Here is a 20,050-nt window from a genome sequence, read left to right as displayed (position 1 = left end):
TTGATATAATATTCCTACATGCAGATAGATTGCGTTGGCTATTACTGCCAATATCGTAACGCCGTACATATTAAATTTGCAGCTATGGCGGATTACGGTACAATAATATTCCTACAAATACATAGCTGAGGCATATTAGTAGGCTTAGATTAGTAAACCGTTTTGCTGTTTGAATGTTTGATGCTTAACCCTATTAAGTAGTCATTTCACGAACCATATTCACGATAATTTATATTAAAGATCATAAACTCTATAAAAAGTCCGCCTTTAAAGGACTTTAAATCATTTTCCTCATAAGAGGCTTCGGAGTCGATTCCTTTGAAATGCTGTTATTATTATGAAGTTCCACCGGCTTCGTGAAACGATGCAAATAAATGTAGCGGAGATTAATTTTCCAGCAGGCAAGTATGTTTCTTCAATTTTTGCTCGTATTGCACTCTGTAATATTTGCTCGTTTAAGAAAAATACAAATAATGATATTTAAAATCCGATCCGGACAAGCAAGCTAATAATTCTCTGATACTTTTCTTGTATCAGGTTCAACTTGCTTCATATAACTACGAGAGGGATTTGAATCTGAGAAATGGAAAGAAAAATTCCAAAATGATAAAATCATCAACGATCATAAAACTTATTCTACTGTTGTGTGTTTTTTAATGTAACCGATGCATGAATACATTCATACATAGAGTGCACTCGTACTTCAGGTTGCCGCGCCGGGCTACTCGACTCGACAGTAATTTCACACGCTTCGACAGACAGCAATGGAATTGTTAGAATCGTCTCTCGTTATCAACGTTCTAAGTAAATGTATAAATTGATGTTTACCTTGTGACGATCAGTGTCTGCTTTATAATATTACGCGAAAGAAGAGCCATCGATTCTCCTTTATACAAGAGCATAGCAAAGTATTCTACGCGGTTTATAAAAATCGTTCGATCGCGTGTGATAATAGGAGAAACGTTTAAGAATAACTCATGCGGCTGCATATTTGAGTGCAATTTAGTTGGCTGTTTATAAATGGAAATTTAATTGTTTATCCCGTTGTTTGTACAGAAAAATCGAGAACAGGTATTTGAAAGTAACACCGATACTGGAACAACGTTTAAAGACATCCTTCAATATTAAAGTTTGTAAGGTTTGCTCACGCGGCAGAATACACGTCGGATAAATAGGAGAAAAAGGAAAATCGATTTTGGGAAATTCCTATTGGTAAACAACGCATCATCTATGCGGCACTCGTATTGACTATGAAATGGGAAGAACGGAATTGGCGGACTAACAACGGCGGATCCGGTGCAACGTGCAACTGCACATCGATTTCGCTGCCTGGAAGCCAATATTCAGCCGAAGTGCAGGTATCCTGCCGCGTTCGATAAACATTGCCGTGTCTGCAGCCTACGCTACAGTCAGCGATCCTTTCATCGGCTCAGATCACCGCTACAATTGAGACGGCGCGTATAATGCGGGGGTTGCAACATCAAAGTGGTGAATACGAGTTAATTGCGGCGTGACTATTCAGCTCTGCGTGAAAGCTAAGCAATATCACTGAGAATACAACCGATGTCCTCCATCGAATCGGCGGGGAACTTTATTCCGTTCGGCCACGTGGTCGGTCTGCGTTCAGCTTTGATTTTAAATGCTGGGCATTAGTTCAGTGCTGCCGCTCGATCGATCAGACTCGCGATAAAGGATGCAATGCACGGTGTACGTGGTCGCGGCGAACGTGCGCAGCGATCCATTGATCGCGGATAATGATTTCCACCAAATGAAAAGCCGGCTCTGGTTTCGTGCGATTTGTACGCGTTGACAGACTAATGTGGATTTTGCGGCGACCCTTCGCTTTCTTCGCGCCAATTGAAATTATTATTAAGTTTGTCGACGGAAGTTTTCTCGCAAAAGTTCACTCGAGTGTTTTCAATATTTAAAGACTTTCATCTATATGTATATTTAGTTTAATCACCAACGGGCTACGGAAGTTATAAAAATTGGATATGAGCTGGAAAGATTATTTGCTGTTTCTCGTATTTTTTCTTGAATCTAGTAAAGTGAAACAATCGTAGAAAGTACAGCTATTCGAGTGTGATTCATAGTTAAAAATTGAACGAAGAATAATTTATAAAAATCGAAAATTCACTCACGACTGAGATAACGGTAAAGTTAGTACGGGTTCTTTCATACGACGCAATTCCGCAATTACATTACGTCGCTAAATTACATCGTGTCGAAGACATGCAAATATCTCGATATTTCCGAGTTGGTAGTATATTTACGTGCTTAACTGTTCAAATAGAATTCGGCGTTTGTACGTGCGAACGAAGGACTTCATAGAATGCGCCCAACTAACAAATGAAATTCCACGTTCTCGTAAACAGAGCTCAACGGCGAAATAAACGAACGAAACAGGAGAATAAACGATACACCGCCCATCCGATACGAAACTGAAAACGTTTTCGGTTAATCTTGGTATTTTCTAATCGACGTGCGTACATTTCCTAAATTCAAAGTTCGATTTGATAAATCGGAACAGTTTACGTGATTAGAAAATACACGGCGATAAACAGAAGCTGAAACTTTGTTCTGTCTGTCATTTGATAAAATTTGTAACACGCCAACTCTTTGTACGTAGCCTGTTACCGACGAATTTGTAAAAATCTGTATGGCTACATCGTAAGGAACACATCGAAGCGAGTGACAAATATCGACTCGAATACAAATACAAATTTCGAAGTTCGAGTCAGTTCGAAGAATTCTACGCGACTACTTCGTAATAAATTTCCCGCAAAAACTTCCTCCGGACTTGGTCGGACAGAAATCTTGCTCGCCGAAAAGATATCCAGTAGGAGGTGGTCTCGGCAGATGTCATCGATGTTCCTCGATCGGAAGAAGAGAACAAACAAATTCGCGAAGTAGCGAAGGGGAGGGCGAAACTGCAGACAGGCCCAAAACGGAAATTTCGCTCTCGGCGACTTTTAATCTCCCTTTTGGGGCGCAGGGTCGAAGATAACAGGAGGATAGGAAACCCGTCGGTTCCCGCGCTTGTCGGGATATTAAAATTCCACGAGGCGCTCGCGCCAACGGCCGTGTAAATGCGCTTTAATAATAATGTAAACGCGTAACGAATGGGAGTTAACGCGCGGTCACTTTACCGTGAAACGAGGCGACGCGGCATTTCCAGCGTCGAGGGCGAAGTTGTTGGCCGTCAGGGGCGCGGGGCACGGGACACGGGGGTAGCTGTGAGCGTGGGTGTGGATTGTGAGCCGCAGAGGGTCGCGAGGACACGTGGACACCGAAATCCGCCCCCTGAATTCCAGCTGCGCTTCGACCCTTTCCGCGTCTGCCCGCGTACAAACGTACAAACCTGCGTACCCGTGGTAATACGCATAATTGCATAAAATTACGGGGGCCAAATTATCGGCCGGTGCTTTAAACGAGCACCGATTACGCCGCAACCTTCCTCACCTCGCTGCGACTCTCTACGAATAATTCTCAGTCGTTCGTCCTGCAAACGTGTCCCGGGTTTTCTTGTTTGCCGGGCACGTATCTCCTGTCACGAATTTCTTCCGCTATCCGAAACGGTTGATGGAAGTTTTTGGCACGTGGAGGGACGCCGGATTTTCATTGGAGTGGTTTAACTTGTACAAATTTTCTCAGTTATTTTTTATTGCCTTTTATTGACTTTGGCTGTTCCTAACCGATTCCAAGTAATTCTAGGTGCAGCTATAGCCATCAGTGTCGCTGTTAAAAATGTTCTTTTATAATCTTGCTATATTCATTTGTGCTACGTGGTTGTACCACGATATTTGAATAATTCATTAACACTTAGAAAATATAACGAGCGAATTACTAGACTAGAGTGCTTATTTAATATAGTTTTAACACGATTTGGTTCGGTTCAATGCTTCATAAAGGAGAGAGACGTTCGATTGGGTGGTAAGCTTATTAACGAAGTAGGAAGTCGACATCAATTATTTGTCTACGTAACGCCAGACCGTGCAAACCTGTATTGTAGCAATCTCAAATGCACGTCTCAAATCCTATTTCTCCGTACAGAAAGGGGTTCGATCGGATTGTCGCGGCTATGCTTCAATTTACCCTATTAAGACCATCCGTGTATGCTGTTGATTCTGTCAGGGTATCGATACACAATGTTTGCTGATTCCTTCCAATATGATTAAGGTTGTCTGCATTCGTAGCGAATTTGTTTTAAAGCTGATTTAATAGTATTATCTCCGCTACCTTTTTATACACTGACAGTCATTTAAATAGTTGTCCCAAATAAGAATTAATTTCTCAGTGTGTAATTAGTATCGTGAAATATATTAGAAGGTTCACTGTGTTATATAATATATAAATATAACGTATAAATTATAAATCATTGTGTTATATTTCAAAAAGGAAACGGTGAAAGTTTTAAATTGTGATAGTTGTTTTTCATTTTGACGATCATTTTCTGGCAACTTGTCTAAGTAAATATTTAAGATTTGGTTCTATCAAATATTATGGCATATTTTCAATTGTTGAAATATTATTCGATATTAATTAGCATTCAGTTTTAATATCATTGGTGATATCTTCAACATGTATGTTGCAACGGATGGTAGATTTTAGCGAAATTCCAGAAGCTCGTTAAGCGTATCGCAGTGGACGAATTTACAATAATTTGCTATTAATGAAATTACTCAGCGTGCTTCGATTGTTTGTCCCCTTGTTACGCAGCAATCCGCGTTTCCACTAATTGTAGAGAAAAGCAAGCAAACGAGACCAACGCGAACTTTCAAATGACCGTCGAACGTTCGCCGCATGAGCATTCTGTTTGTTGCGAATAAACATTATCGATAAATCCATAAAAGAACGTCGTTGTTCAAAATGAATAAGAACTCTGTCTTGCTCGAAATAACATTCGTCATTTATTAAAAAGTGACATGATATTCAAAATATTCGAAATATAACGTATCAGTTGTGTATTTCGACGATCTTTTTCGTAACGGTCTGAATTATGCAATGAAACATTCGCAAATGGTATGAAATTATGACGTCTCAAATATCGAAGTCTCACCTTGAAGAAATACGATTAAATAACAACCGCCATCCGATGACAGTGAATTTCCACAGTGCTACGAATTAATATCGAATCTCTGATACAATCCGAAGAATCTCGTTATGGCGTGCTAGGATGGCGGACGTATTTCAACGAAAAGGAAATTCGCTACCGTTGATAAAGGGGCGGGAAACGCGATCGATTTTAAGGAAGAGAGAGAAATGGGAGGGAAAAGTCGCGATATTGCCAATTTCGCTATCACGCTTTCATTTCGGCACCACCCTGCACTAACATCGTGAGCATCGAATTTTCGCTTCACGCCTCGCGCCGAGCCGTAAGGGAAGGGAAAACGAATTTTCTTCACTATCGCCGATTCTGCTTGCTATACGCGTTCGCAAATGTGTTATGTTATGGTAATCGCGTGTAAGACGTTTCCGCCTGGATTTATTGCGCCGACGTATGTTCGATGTTCGCGAGAATTATAGAAAAATCCTGACCTGTTTGACAAAGAGGTCTCGCCGTGTCTAAGAAAACGGCGATAGCTCTGGAAGCGAGTTTGTGCTTTCATAACAAATGGATGATGGAGTTAGCAAAATCTATGAAAGAAAGTTGGTGCAAATAAGATAAACCGAGTTTGTTTCTATCATTATTTCGGTAATAATTAAAAGTCGATAATAATGAGAATATAACGATACTAATAATAATAACGGATAATATGGATATTTATATGTTTATTTCACGAAATGATTTATCACAAAGAATTAATTGATGAATACGGTTTCATTGCGATAAAATTACGGTTGAGAATAAAGCATCGCAACCTCGGCCGAACAGTGTAGCACGTTGTATGCAAATAATGAGCGGTATAATAAATATTTACGCAACAAATAATTCGTGGCAGACTGACTATAATTAAGTAAAATTGGGACAAATGCAACAAACAGTGTATTTTGCAAGCAAATGAACAAACAGGAATATCCCAAATAAACGCAGATGCATAATTTATAACATAAATACGCGAATGTAAATTCGGAAATTGGAGGTGCATTTGTGTAAATCTTAATGTTATATCGTAAATAAACGCGGTCGACAATTTCCTCCAATATAACTACGTTTGCCTCGAGTACGATGAGAATATAAATTAAAATCCAAATCGTTCCATGACAATCTTTGCTTTTAACACAGTTTAGAACGCGAATAGAGTTAAATAAATTTTTCATTTTCCAACTCTCCACCTTTTATATATCTTAGTCACCAAATTTTTAAATATTCAAACTTACTAATTTTTTCATTTAAATTCAAAGTCGTTCGATCTACCTTCGCTTTACTTTAAATATCACTTAACCGTGGTAACTAATCTTTAAAGGAATAAAACCGCGTCGACGAGGCGACCGCGATAATCGAGGTCAACAGTGGGGTATTCAAACATGGGGTAAGCTATCGATCGACGACTCTTCGATCAATCTGTCGAACACGACTTTCCAATTTCCTTGACGCACAGAGGTTGCGGGCCACCCATAGAGGTTGAGTGAAACCTCTAAAGAGACCGCTGCCAGGAAATTCAAGCGCTGACTCCGGGTTAGAATTAGAAAGGATTATCAGATCAAACGATGGATGCTGACTGCAGCCCGTATCAAGAAATCACGCTGATGAAGATCGTTCGATAGTGACGTGCTGATTAAATCGAATGACCAACTAAGGGAAAACATTAATCCGTCAACAAAATTGTTTCCATCAGGTCGGCGTTTTCTGCATCAATTGACACGTGAATGTCATTGCCACTTCCAATTGCTTTTGCCGTATGAAACGTTCTCGATAAGCGTATTTCACAGTGAAAACGGACAAAATTGTACGTATTATCATTCAATTCTATCTATATCATCGGTGTCGATAGAAAAGGGTATTTCACGATTTACAGATATTAGAAAATTGTTGGATACTCTAAATGGAGGAAGTGACAAATTACATTAGATATCATCTTGCATCGTCACGCAAATGTATGAGCTGCAGTGTAAGTAAAGATAAGGATATTTTCGTGATCAAAATATGCCTAGTTCAGGAACTTCCTTCTGAACGAGCATTGTCAGCTAAATTACCGATTCAAGTGATCGATACTAACTACAAGCCACAGTGGAGGCTCGGATGCTCGAGTTCCAAGTCTCTCGAAATCGAATTCTACCTATTATACCAACTTGAATTGTCGAAAACCTCGGTTCTAGCTTCCGCTCCGTATTTAACGTTTTATTGCGAGGCTCTTGGCGAACGAAGTCAAGAAACGGCACCTGAATTCCGTGGTATTTGGATTCGTCGATTTACTTATGGAAATTGCGGCCTCCGGTGCGAAAGGTTTTCGAAAATATTATAATTCAACCGCCAGTGCAATAACAGCGTAAAATCGTGTAAACGCAATGCGAATACTTTTGAAATTCTACTTGTTTGCAAAATGGACAAAATGTTTCTTTAAAAGATTTATTTGGAGAGAAACACTTCGAGCAAACCTCGAACATCTCTTTATGATTTGATATTCAACTGAAAACGATATTTATCCAAATTCAGCGTTTCACCTTATCTCGCGAGTTCATAGTAAATAATTCTCCTTCGGTTTCATCAGATACATAGCAACATTTAATTATCGATTTCCAGAAACTCTACGAACTTCCCAACAAGTCAATATAAGCTTTCAATATCCAATTCCTTTTGCACTAGTAAATGCGTCTAACCTAAGATCCGCTTACTGATCGTAAGTACCTTGACATCGCATCGATGTTCTATTCATACACACTCCCGTCCCATTCACGAGGAACAATTTGAAGAAAAGAAAACGAAAGCAACGAGAATTTACGTGTCGCGTAATGAAAATGGAAAGAGTAACAGCTTGTTCTTTTCTCGATTCTGTTCGAATAATTAAAAGTTTAATTTAGTTTGGACGATGCTGGAAACGAGAGAATCGCATGTCTAAATTGAACGAGTTTGTCTCTCTACCGGCGTGTGTCGTTTCGCAGTTGACAAAAGTCCGTCGATTTAAACTTGAGTCGCCGGATTCCTCGGTGAGCAAGTTGGAAAGGTTCGTCGCAGCGGCAAAGGAAATCCCTGCCCTATTCAGGAAATGTTTCTCGACGGGTAAACTGTCGATGCAACCTGAAACGATCTCTTTGAGAATGTTTCGCAATAACAGCGAAAGCCAACTCCCAACGTTCGACTAATCAATTTTCCAAGCCAGTCGATAAACTATCTATTATTTCGAGCGATTTCCTCCTCGCTGTTTAAAACTCGATAGAATTTTTGCAATTCCTTTAGGTTACTGCGGTTGAGATTGAAACACGCGCATCCAAATCTTTTCTATCGCTACGAGAATCGTACTTTATCTGTTGTTTCACACTTTCGCTTCTCGATTATTTTCACGATATCCCAAGCAAATTTTTAGTATAATGTAGTTTGGAAGTCGAACTAGTGGATGCAAAAAAAATATTGGAAAAGAACTATTTTTGCGTTGGTACAGAAAATTCGAAAAAATATTGTACACGGTTTTAATAACTAACGGATGCAAAAAATACTGGAAAAGAAATATTTTCCCATCGGTATGGAAAATTCAGAGAAAGGTTCGTGTACGTTCTATCGGAATTGATTTCTAGAATTTGTATGTCCCACTAGTAATAGATACAAATTCTGACAAAAAATTGTCGGCGGCTATTCTAACAACTTAGGGATGGCGACCACGCGAACGTTTCTGAAATTGAATATCGAAAAATGCTTACAGAGACAATAAGATATGTTATTGTTTCTCAATCCGCTTCTGGTGAACTATGTTACGACGATTCGAAACTTTGTTTTCGATCGAAACAAGTGCATCCGCGGGTCGTTGGTATTCCAACACATTTTTTATTTCGAATAAGAAACAGGCCGATTAGACCATCAAAAAATTTCCGTATAACAATCGAAGAATCGAGACACAAATTAAACACAGGTTGATACATTGGACAATGATTTATTAGTAAATGTAGACGCGTTTCTTATTTTGCGTCGAAATGAAGTGGGAACGTCGGTGAAGCAAGACGAATGCTATATCATTCGTCACAGCAGAATTTAATAAGAAACGCTAGGCCGGGAATAAAGCATGCAGTATCCTGTCATAAAGTTAGGCGCGTCGAATGAAAATTGAGTTCTGCAAAGGAGAGAACGTTTAGTCAACATTGCCTGTGCGGAAAGTTTCAAAGGCATCTCTTTAACGAGTGCAAATTGGCGTAACACTGGAAAACTGCCAGACAGCCAAATGGAGGTAATAAGATATTCCAGTCCGCTACCCATCGATTGTTGTAAGGAACTCCAAGTGTCTTCCGAGCGCGACACTTCTCTGATAACGGTCAATTTTCCAGGAATTTCCCACGACTCCTTATCCTTTACTTTCGAATATTTCATCTTCATTACGTAGTTTAATCGAATCGTGTAGATTGTTCTTAGAATTAGTTATCGAAGATTAAAGTTACGATCCGAAAATGCTATTGGGAAGAAATAATGGAAAAAAGGAAAGATACGAGTAGAATTTAAATTAAACTACATTGAATTAGAAGAAGAGTATTTTCGTCGTGTAAAATTGGAATGAAACCTGATAGAACGACAATTCATCTGTTTTAGTCTTATTCGTGAGCACTTGGAACGACAAATAATAATACGGTAACCCTATTTCGTGGTAGCACATACAAGGCAGAGTTTAAATTGGAAGGTGCCCGAGGGCGTCGCGTATGCAGTTAACAGGGGTTATCCAAGGCTCGGATATTCTAGCCAACCACTGATTGCAGTTAACTTTAGCCAGTATCCACTAGGATGATACAATGTAGGCGTGTTCGTTTTGTATTATCTTTCAAAACAGTATTGCGTCCGTGAAATCCTTATTAGTTTAATTACCGCATTATATTTGGATATAAATGACCATATAATACAGAGAACATTTCTAGTAAACACGAATATAAGAAATATATTATTCCTTATTTTATTCAAAAATATGAATAAAAATAATACATCTGCGGATGCAGCCTTGTTAGTAGAAAATGCAAATGTTTAAAATTGGTTTTTCTTCGATGTCGATATGAATATTTGATGATTCTCTAGCGATGTCGTTTAAGACTCGGGGGGATATAAGCAATATTACTCGAACACGAGGTCTATCATCCTGATGCTAAAGTTTGCCTCGTTAGAAGTTAGTTAGTATCGATAGTTAATTGATACGCGCTCTATAATTATTACACGATACACTTATACTCGTATCGTTAATTAGTCTGATAGAAATATGATACGAGCTTCTAAGATCCGTAACCAATCTTTAAATTACATTTAAATTACAGATGGTTGTTTTCTAAAGTAACGTTAATAATAGAAATGTAAATTTCAAATTTCCATCAACGTATTCCAAGGAAAAAATTATACTGCATCCGCAGAAGTATCTCTTACTAAAGATTCCAAAGGCGAAAACGCGATCGGTGCGCGGAAAATATCAAGCGGACACCAAACGGGCAATTCGTTTCGAATCGAATGGGATTTCTCTTTCCGGTTGAAAAACAAATAAAACTTGGGTCGCACTTGGACAGCTTCTTAAGGCTGTTGCCTCGGTCTCGCGCGTTCGTTTCTTATTTCGAATCTCACCAGTCCGGCCACGAAGGTTATCGACCCAGCCCTTAATACGTACACTTATCACGCTGCAATGATCCTGTTAGCAACTTTTTTCCACCCTCTTCCACCGTTCTCCCTTCGCCTCCCTGTCTATAAGACAGACAGGGTGAGACAGACGGTTAAACGGGTGAAACTTTATTGGCTTTGGAAACCACGGGAGTGCTGGTCCGGCGTATCTCGCGCCGACGCGACAGGCCAAACTTTGTTGAAAGCGAACGAGAAAAAGCGCGAGTCGCGCTCATTCCGCGAAAGGGTCGCCCTTTGAAATAGACCAACTCGTCGCCAGTGTTAATTTATGTTAGAAACATAGGAACAAGGAAGTCTCATCATCCACGTGCCTATAAATTTACTAAATCAACCCTTTGGCTTGTAATATCGAGCGACACCCGTAACAAAACATTCTGATTATAATTTAACAAAGCACCATTTTATCTGCAATGACGTGTAGTTTCAATCTTTAGATTTAATTACAAACTTTTGGAGTGAAAATTTATTAATTTTAAACACGAATTACGTATTATGTTACAACATTCTGCATCTGACAGTGGTAGAGCGTAGTTATCAGAAAACACGTTTAAACAGATGGTCAGTGTATAATATTTGGTTATCGTAAAATTATACATATTTTGGAGGGAAATTCGACGCACAGTATTGACAGTTGCAGGAAATTTGATGCCTCCCTCGAAGCGCTTTTGGAGGATTAGCGATAGTTTCACGGATATTATTGCTCGTGAATTTTAATACAGGTGTTTGTAAAATTATTAGCCTGATCCGTGTGACGATATCGGAACATCCGCGTGAATAATTATTCTATTATTATGCGATTACTTTGCAACTATGTTACAACATATTCCTTGTTGTATTACTACACGTTAATTTTAACGCGGCTACATAGTGTAGATTAGCCCATCAATCGCGGCAGAATTATCGCATTGGAAGTATTAATACGTTGTCAGGGAATACATTTCGCGTTTCTGTACCGCAAGGACTCAATGCCTTTGTGCGTCCACGTGCATTCCGAAATATGTATGTATGTCCCGTAGGGAACGACTTTTTGGTTTGCCCTTAATAATTAACACTCGAGTGGAGAAGTTCGTAACGACAACGAACGAAACAAATCGATTCGAATTAAAATTCTTATTAACTGGGAATCGTGCGCGCGAGTCAGGCGGGAGTGTTTGCTGGCCATTAAAATCACTGAAAAACAATTAAAAACGCGGCGGATGTATATCAATCGGCGAACGGCCGATTTTAATTGCGACCGACCCTCTATTAGTTTGCTATAAATATCCCTGGCTGCGTCGGCGTAATTGAAATAATTATCATGGAACGCGGGCAATCTGGTAATTAAGAGGCGCATCGAAACGAAGACAAAGTCGATGGTGTGAGGATTGGATCGCTGGGACAAATAAAACTCCGGTTTTAAATTTAACGTATCTGGCAAAGCGTTGGAACAAAACGTAACGATCGAGACAAACAAATTTTCCGCCAACAGCTGCGCCGCGATACAACGATTTATTTGCCCGTCTAATGATGCGTGGAACACTAATTAATTAACCTTCGTCGACGCAGCTGTTGTTTAAGGATCGACCAGAGCTCCCGTTCATTCGTCGATAATTACGTGACAAATTTTAATTAATTCGCCGTAATTACGGTGAACGACGAACCTCCGTGTGTTTCGTGGACACGCGTGTACACACACACACACACACGCGCGCGCGCCTTATATGCGTGATTGTCGTTTTTTGCGAATTTCACGTTTTCCTATCTCCATTGGGACACGTTGCCGACGAGAAACTGGCGAGAAACCGGCGAGAAGAAGTTTCGGCACGACGATAATAAGAAGATTGCGAAACTTACCGACATCCTTGGAACCGCCCCATGTACCCAGTTGCGCTTGGCGTGCTAATCGAGACAATGCGTCCACGTAGACACGGGATGCGGCTGCGGCTCCTGGAAAATAACGAAACACACAGGGTAAATATAGCCGGCTGAACAGCAGGTGTATCGCGATTTCCTATCTTTTCTTTGTTTCCCCTCACCGCGATAACTCAACGGCTCGGTACTTTCTCTTTAATTAAAAGGGTCCGCGTGGCGAGATATATCGAGTCTTAATCGTATGGAAGTTTTATCGATTCGCTCGGAAAGGCAGCGTTTTAATTTCTCCTGTGAATTATTTAACAATCGCCACATGTTTTTTCCTTCCTTCGACTTTCGATTATATTTTAATTTCTTTCTCTTTGCGCGTGCATTAATATCAATGTTCTCTAGACAACTACATATATGAAATTAAAATAGATCACTGTTTAACCTTCTACGTTTTATTTGCACTAGTCGATCGATAACACGTTTGCTTCCTTTAATTATTAAACTTCATAATAATTATACCTGTGAAGCATTGTTTGATAATCCTACGAGTGTTATTACCGCTTTCCATTCAAGCAAAAAATAATGCATCGACTGAGGTTACAATATTAAGAGATCGTAAAAACTTCGTTAACGTTCCCCTCCGTGATATATGCCAGTATCCTTTCAAGCCAGTAACAAAAAGGCCGAACGGAAGTCCAGCTCGTAGAGGAGCCGGTCAAAAGGGTGGGCGAATAAAAACCCTGTTAGAGATACTCGGGTTATCAATAAAGTACGATCATTTCCCACGAAAACTCCTCGTTAAAACCTATGGAGCAGAAAAATTTGGGCTGTGCTGCGAAGAACACAGCACGGCAGGACTGGTATGAGTAGTTGGAGAGTAGATCGGTGGAAATTGGCCGGTGTGTACCCTGCTTTCTCCGTTGGAGGATCCCTCATAAATACGAGGGTTGTTTGGTTCGTAACTGACTGCCGCGGCGCGGAAAAAAGGACAAGAAAGAGGGAAGAAAAGCTTGAACAAGAGGCAGCAAGGATAGGAACGCGGTGTATAACAGTGTTATGGTTGTTTTATGGCTACTGTAGAGGGGATCGTCTCCTTTTGTTCTCTCAAGATCAGGTTGTGTCTCTGCGACACAAAAGTGGACACTCCGGATTTAATTGTAATGACATGAACGTCCGAAGAGCTGGAATAAAATGTTCTCAACGCTTTGCTTCAACAGGAAAATGGGTCAGGGTGCATGTACCCTATCAAACGTAAGCTCTTTCAAATCTTATCGATCGAGAACGATATACTCTATACTCTTTTGGGAAATTGTTGAATTGTTTCGTTACGAAACATAGGAAATAACAAGTATTTAGAGTTATACCTTCGCCTTCTTTGTCGTACTACTATCCTAAATTTTCTATCGATAGCGTGTAAAGTCTTCAAGACGAGAAGATTTTCTAAATCCCCAGAAAAAATGTCTCTCTTACTGGCATTAACAAATTGCTTTCGGAAAGATTTCTACTATAAAAATTGTGGATAAGATCTTTGTAACTTTCACTTAAATCCGTTTGGCCCAGATTTCGGAACGCGATGCAATGGGCAATCATCCTCCATCTCGTTTTATCTTTCCGTACTAGTGAAACTCTTTGGTGCAGGACTTTCCGCTAAAATGGAGAGTAGAAAAAAAGAAGACAGAAGGAGAAAAGACTGATCCGGCCTCACGTTACGTCCTCCTTGAGGAAAATGGCTTGCCCTCTCCATTCACCCCTGTTGAGACAAAAGCGAGGTATTAGACGGGCACTGCAGCCGAATACCAATGCGTTAAGCAACCGAGAAAGCTCCAGTCTTAAGTCGCACCCTCCACTTTAATCCTTTCCGCTTTGCTCCAGGAATCGTAATAATTGCGAACGCGCCGCGAATCCGATTTAAACTTGTTAAAGTTGTCCAAAAATCTTGGACCGTTTTCGCTTTTATCGGTTTACTCTTCTATCTTAAGACGCGAAAGTGTTATTTTAGATGAATGCAAGATAGACATTTTTACAATATCCTTTTTGTAAATTTATTTTGTAATTTAAACTGCACGGTAATCTCAGTTTTATTTTATTTTAGAAACGAAACATTTTATTTCGCTATCTCTCGTATATCATCGACCTACTTTATCAGAAAATTATGGAAATATTTTATAGAAGCACCTCTCGCGCTAGTAGAAATAGGTGAAACTAATTAATTTCCTTTCGGAACTCGCAGCCCAGCCTGTGTACCGTATGGAAATTCAAACGACCTTGGAGCTTATAACCTCCATCAGAAACTGGAGTTCCATTCTGTTTCCTGGTCCTTGTCCGAATAGCTTTGCTTGACGGGGGGAGGCTACCCTCACTCGTTACGGTGTTAATTGTTATTCTCGGTCGTTCTCCGTAATTACACAGCGGTTCACAAGCAAAGGCCCCACTCGACATCGAGTATATAACTCCAAGGTTTCTCTGCCACGCTAACATCTCTCGTTGCAATTGGAATAAGAATTCAGCGGTATGAAATTAATTATTGAATATTTTTACCCAACTTCCTACCGAGCACTTTGTACGCCAGGTAATTTTATTTCAAACCGTTCTCCTTTGAAATCAGAAGCAGATTAAAATCCGTACTTTGGAAGATCGAGATTACCCTGTTTGCTTCTTTTCTGTTTGCCACCAATTATTCCAGGAAACTTATTTCGAAGAGCTATTTCTCAATCTTTCATCATTCGTTCCACTGTAACCATTTGAAAGAAAAATTTGTATCTCGAGGGGTTGATTTCGTTCTCGAAGATGGAGGCCAGAAATTTACGTACATTAGCTCACGAAAGTATTTGAACACCTACTTAGAAAATTTTTAATAAAATTGCCAACTGTGTTATTTGTTGATGCAGACAATACATTTCTCACATCTTTTATTTTTTCCGCGCGTAAAATAATCTCTTGCTGATTGTCCCCCTCCAGTTAATAACTACTTAGTAAGTTACGTATGTTAAACAAATTTTTAAAATTCGACTGATTCTTTTTCCGTAGAATTGTCTCTACCTCGTCTGAACTATCAATGCTACGAAACTTTTTATATTCATAGAAGGTTTCTAGGAGTGTTAAAGTATTTTCGTGAGCCACTGTAATTATCAAGAAAATAAAAAGAACGTCTGATAAGTGTTCTTCTCCAGATGAAATTCACCGGCAATTTGCACGGCTAGAGATCGATCTCCGTGAAGAGGGATCGTTTAAGCGAAATCATTGGGAATCCCATTCGGAAAGGCGAAGATCCCGAACGGCACGAGGAAAGAAATTCTCAAGCGACGACGCGGTCCCTGCTCGGAAATGAATCGGAAGAGAGACGCATGTAATCAAGCGGATGTCGACACGGAATTTCGAAGAGGTCTCCCCCGATACCGGGAGATTTCGAATATGACGCGAGGGTGCAGATTTCCAGAGTATTAGCAACCCCTGCGGTAACCACCGACAGCTCCACACGCGTCTTTTATCACGGAGCGTGGATTCTGACCTCACGACGAGGCAGTCGCGTGAATACTTCAGACTAGGGGGTTCCACGACCTTTTTTCTTTCTATACTTTCTCCCTCTGGCCTCTTCCTTTCAGTTTGGTTTCCCTTCTCGCGCTTTTCCACCGTGAAAACGAGTCTGGCTACCGCGATAATCAGATTCCGTGATAATTGAGCGCTTTATCAATCTGTTCCAAGTAGAATAGGTTTCGTGATTTGGAAAATTGCTTGTTATATGATTTTTCATTAGGAAATCATTAGAATTCTTTTTCTACCAAACTGAAGATCGAAAGTAGGAAGGTATTTCGGAGAAGAAATTGATGAGATTGATAAAGGATTTTCAGATAGCATAGGCGTCATGAGTTAAACAATTTGCTTGTCATATAGCACTTTTTTATTCGACAAATATCGTTAGAACGATGATATTTTTGTGGAACTGGAGCTGGTGAGTGGACAGAAGATGAAATTGACGAGATTGATAAGGGATAAGGGGTTGGTGAAAATTAGATTATCGATGGATGTAAAATCTGATTCGTTCGGAATATCATAATTTCACCCCTTCGTTCAGAAATCGGCGGGTAATTGAAGATTGAGCCTCGAGACAAACTTTTGGGAGAATAAAGTTGATTGATCAGCCTTTGAAATTCATTTCAGCGAACGCAAATACGATATTTCTGCATTAAACTTCGCTCTTTCCTCTTGAGAGGATCGATCAGACCATTTACATTGAAACATCGTGCAAATTGTTTCCTTAAATCGAGACCCGATTTAATTTTTCCTTCGCTGTTATAATGAAGTGGTCGCTATATATTTCACGCGTAATTTAACTCAGTCATATGGAATAATATTATCAATAGTATTAATATTAATAATGTAAATATTAATATTAATAATGAGATATTTACTGTCATTAATGTTAATACGTATCCAAATTTATACAGAATCTAAAAGTTAGCATAAATTTACGCGACCGAGTTCAAAGCCTGTAATAACACATTCATAAACTTTCTGTCAAGTTTGACAATCATGAAACGCCAGTTTTATTAGTATATATTGCTTTTCAAAAATCAGTTTAATCGTATTATAAAATTCTATGCTACCTAGGTGATGATTATAAATAATAAAATCAATGTAGTGCCATTTATTCGTACGTTTATGATTAAAATGCTGATTAAAGTAATTTTAAACGACGGTGTATCATACATTCGATATATCGACCTATCATGATTTTCTATCCATCAAACGAAGGAAGAACAAACATTGAGGCTGCTTTACCGCGTAGCACAAAGAATTTATTTCGCAGCGGTGTCGGCCCCGGTAATTAGAGAAACAGGCCTTCAATGGTTCAAAGAACACGGCGCGCAATCGAAACGTTTCCTGATAGGGACGCGGCATTAAATCACGCGCTCGATGGCAGGCTAATTAAGCATAGTCCCGTAGCGTGTAATGCGTTCGTCTCGGCGCCAAGCGAATTAACTCAAACTCTCGATGGCTTAACAAAAACTCTCTACCCATTCTCATCGTTTCCACCCTGTTTCCACCCTGTTCCCAGCCCATCGCTACCACCCCCATTCGTCTGTGTCCGCGAACATCGTAACGAGATGTGGGTCTGAAAAACGCAAGCTTCGTCGTTGCCATAAGGACGGAACAGGGGATGGTGGTGTTGGAGGGGTAAACAGGACGAGAAAGGGTCTGAAAGGATGCGACTGAATCGGATTCGTCGTCAACTAATTCGTTTCAAAAACCGGAGGCGACGGAGCCAGTCAATTAGTGCCTTCCGCTCGCTATTCTGCCAGGGCGACGCGAACAGGAACTCGTTCGTTCCTCTTGTGTATCCTGGGGAAACCTGCCTCGGAAATATGGGATTTTCCATCCGAGCTATTTAAGAGCGATGACGACGACGACTATCGTTGATTACCTGCTTGGATTCCAACCGTGGAATCGCGAATGCCATGGAAGCTTGTGAAAACGCTCTTGATCGAGGCATTTCATTGAGAAAACGAATGTTCCCCCGCTATTTAAAATTGCCGGGAATAATTTCCACTGAGAGTTTATCCATAGGTGTACGTACGCGATCGATTTCGAACGTAAATCCAGCAGTATCTACGAACCAAAACAGACAAACGTCCCGTTAAAGATTTCTTTTAGCGAGATCAGCGTCGTTGAAATGTAATCTTCGGAAGCGCTTTCCTTTCATCTTGATCTCAATGGTTACTCTTAACACCTCGAAACACGGAATCCGAGGTCGCGAAATAAGCCACGAAAAACGATTGCAGCGAACAGTTACACGTCCCGGCGACGTATTCCGAAAGAGGAAATCCACGTGTAGTAGCTTTTGTACTGCACGCGTGTTAATTCAATACAAAGCGTGAAATACGCCGGAGGACAGGAGCGGTGGGCCATTCGCGCGAACGCCTTTCACAAGCGTTACCAATTCACAGCCGGCTCGTTTGTCTATTAAACAGTCTAACAGGATGCTTTGAAGCGAGTGTTTGAGATAGACTTAAAGTAGACACCGGCGAGAAGGAGGAGAGGGACGAGCCTGAAAGGAAAGAGGTCTCACTCGCGAAAATTGCCGCGAGCTCCGCTCTTCTCTCTTTCGCGCCAAACTAGAGAACCGGATGGATGAGAATGAAAGTTCATCGGCGAGAACGAAAAAATGACGAAGGACAGGTGAACGAAGATGACAGGGACGCGCGCTTGCCGGGTCCAAGGGGAACACGCCGGTTTTTTAAAATGAAATTTCTTGCGGCATAGCCTGACCTGAAACAATAAATAAAAGACACCTCTCTAACCCGTACCGACAACAGGCTCTCGCAACGAGAAACGACTGGTTGAGGTTGAAGTATAGAAGGTCGGAGTGCGGGTGAGCTCGCGTTCAAGAGTACCATAATTTACGCTCCACTCGTTTTCTCCTCGTGTATACCTAACGTGTACGAATGAAGCATAAATTCAGCCGCGCCTTCCCTCTTTTCTGTCTCTTTTTCTTTGCCCACCCCGAGCTACTACCCCCTTCCCCACGGGTTCTCACAGCCTGAACAGGAAACTTAACGTTTAGCAGCGCGAAAAGCCATGGATGAGAAACAAGAGAAGGAGAAACCGAGGCGGACGAGGGTGAAAGAAGAGTTAAGCGGTTGCAGGGTGGAATAGGAACGATGAATAGAGAAATGAAATGAAGGAAACGCGGCTGTGTTGCTCGTCGTCGTCGGTTCGGTATTTTCACAGTTTGTTTGCAGACAAGTTACAACTGTGCGTGAATGGCGACTTGCGCTGGGTTACGATGGATGTATGAATTCTGGCGTGAAATTGTGATCAGTGTAATTTATTTCTCCTATTTATTTGTCAGAGAAATGAAGGTGCAGACGTGAAATATATAATAAAAAGTCATGGGTTAACTTGTCTTCTTTTTTATTTTATTAGGACTGAAGTATAGAAAGTTTATCGTTATTTACGAGTTTTCTTTCGGTCGTTTTCAGCACCTGAAGCTGAAACTACTGTTAGTACAGTTTTCTAGCACACTCTAGGATGTGTTATTTATCGGCTAGAAGAGAACGAAACGCGGAGTACGATGAAAATAAAGAACGTAAGAAACGCGACCATTATATTTTTCATGAGGTTAGCCTGGATAATCATCGAGGTATGAGAGAACGAAACTCGGGTACATTATATCATACTCGAGCCGCCATTTTATTTTGGACAATCGCATTTTCCAAATAAACGCGAGAACGTCTTAAAATTTCACGAGAATAGTCTGATATATCGGTACCGAATCTCCGGCGTTGAATCTTTTTTGAAATTTATCTGCGCTTTAAGCTGGCCACAGCCCTTGCTGTTTCTCAAGAGTTTATCTTCCCTTTGTTCATATGGAAATCAAGGCAAGGAGAAAAAAGGCACGTAACATCGCAACCACCATGAATACAGATTACCTTGCTTCATTTTATTAAACTCGCTTATAATACTCCAAAATTTAAA

The 20,050-nt window shown here is 40.4% G+C and overlaps 1 protein-coding gene across 1 annotated transcript in view; it reads right to left on the bottom strand.

Moving 5' to 3' along the window:
- Positions 1–20,050, bottom strand: part of LOC117217255 — a 162,866-nt gene that overhangs the window by 44,579 nt on the left and 98,237 nt on the right. The window contains exon 4 of the mRNA XM_033464728.1: positions 12,566–12,658. Within this exon, the coding sequence (XP_033320619.1) occupies positions 12,566–12,658 (93 nt within the window). The remainder of the gene's footprint in view (positions 1–12,565; positions 12,659–20,050) is intronic.

Source organism: Bombus bifarius, unplaced genomic scaffold, assembly GCF_011952205.1.
Source record: "Bombus bifarius isolate JDL3187 unplaced genomic scaffold, Bbif_JDL3187 scf7180000007975, whole genome shotgun sequence".
Classification (NCBI taxonomy): Eukaryota; Metazoa; Arthropoda; class Insecta; order Hymenoptera; family Apidae; genus Bombus; species Bombus bifarius.
The sequence above is the reverse complement of the archived record's forward strand: the minus strand, read 5'-3'. Positions and strand labels throughout refer to the sequence as shown.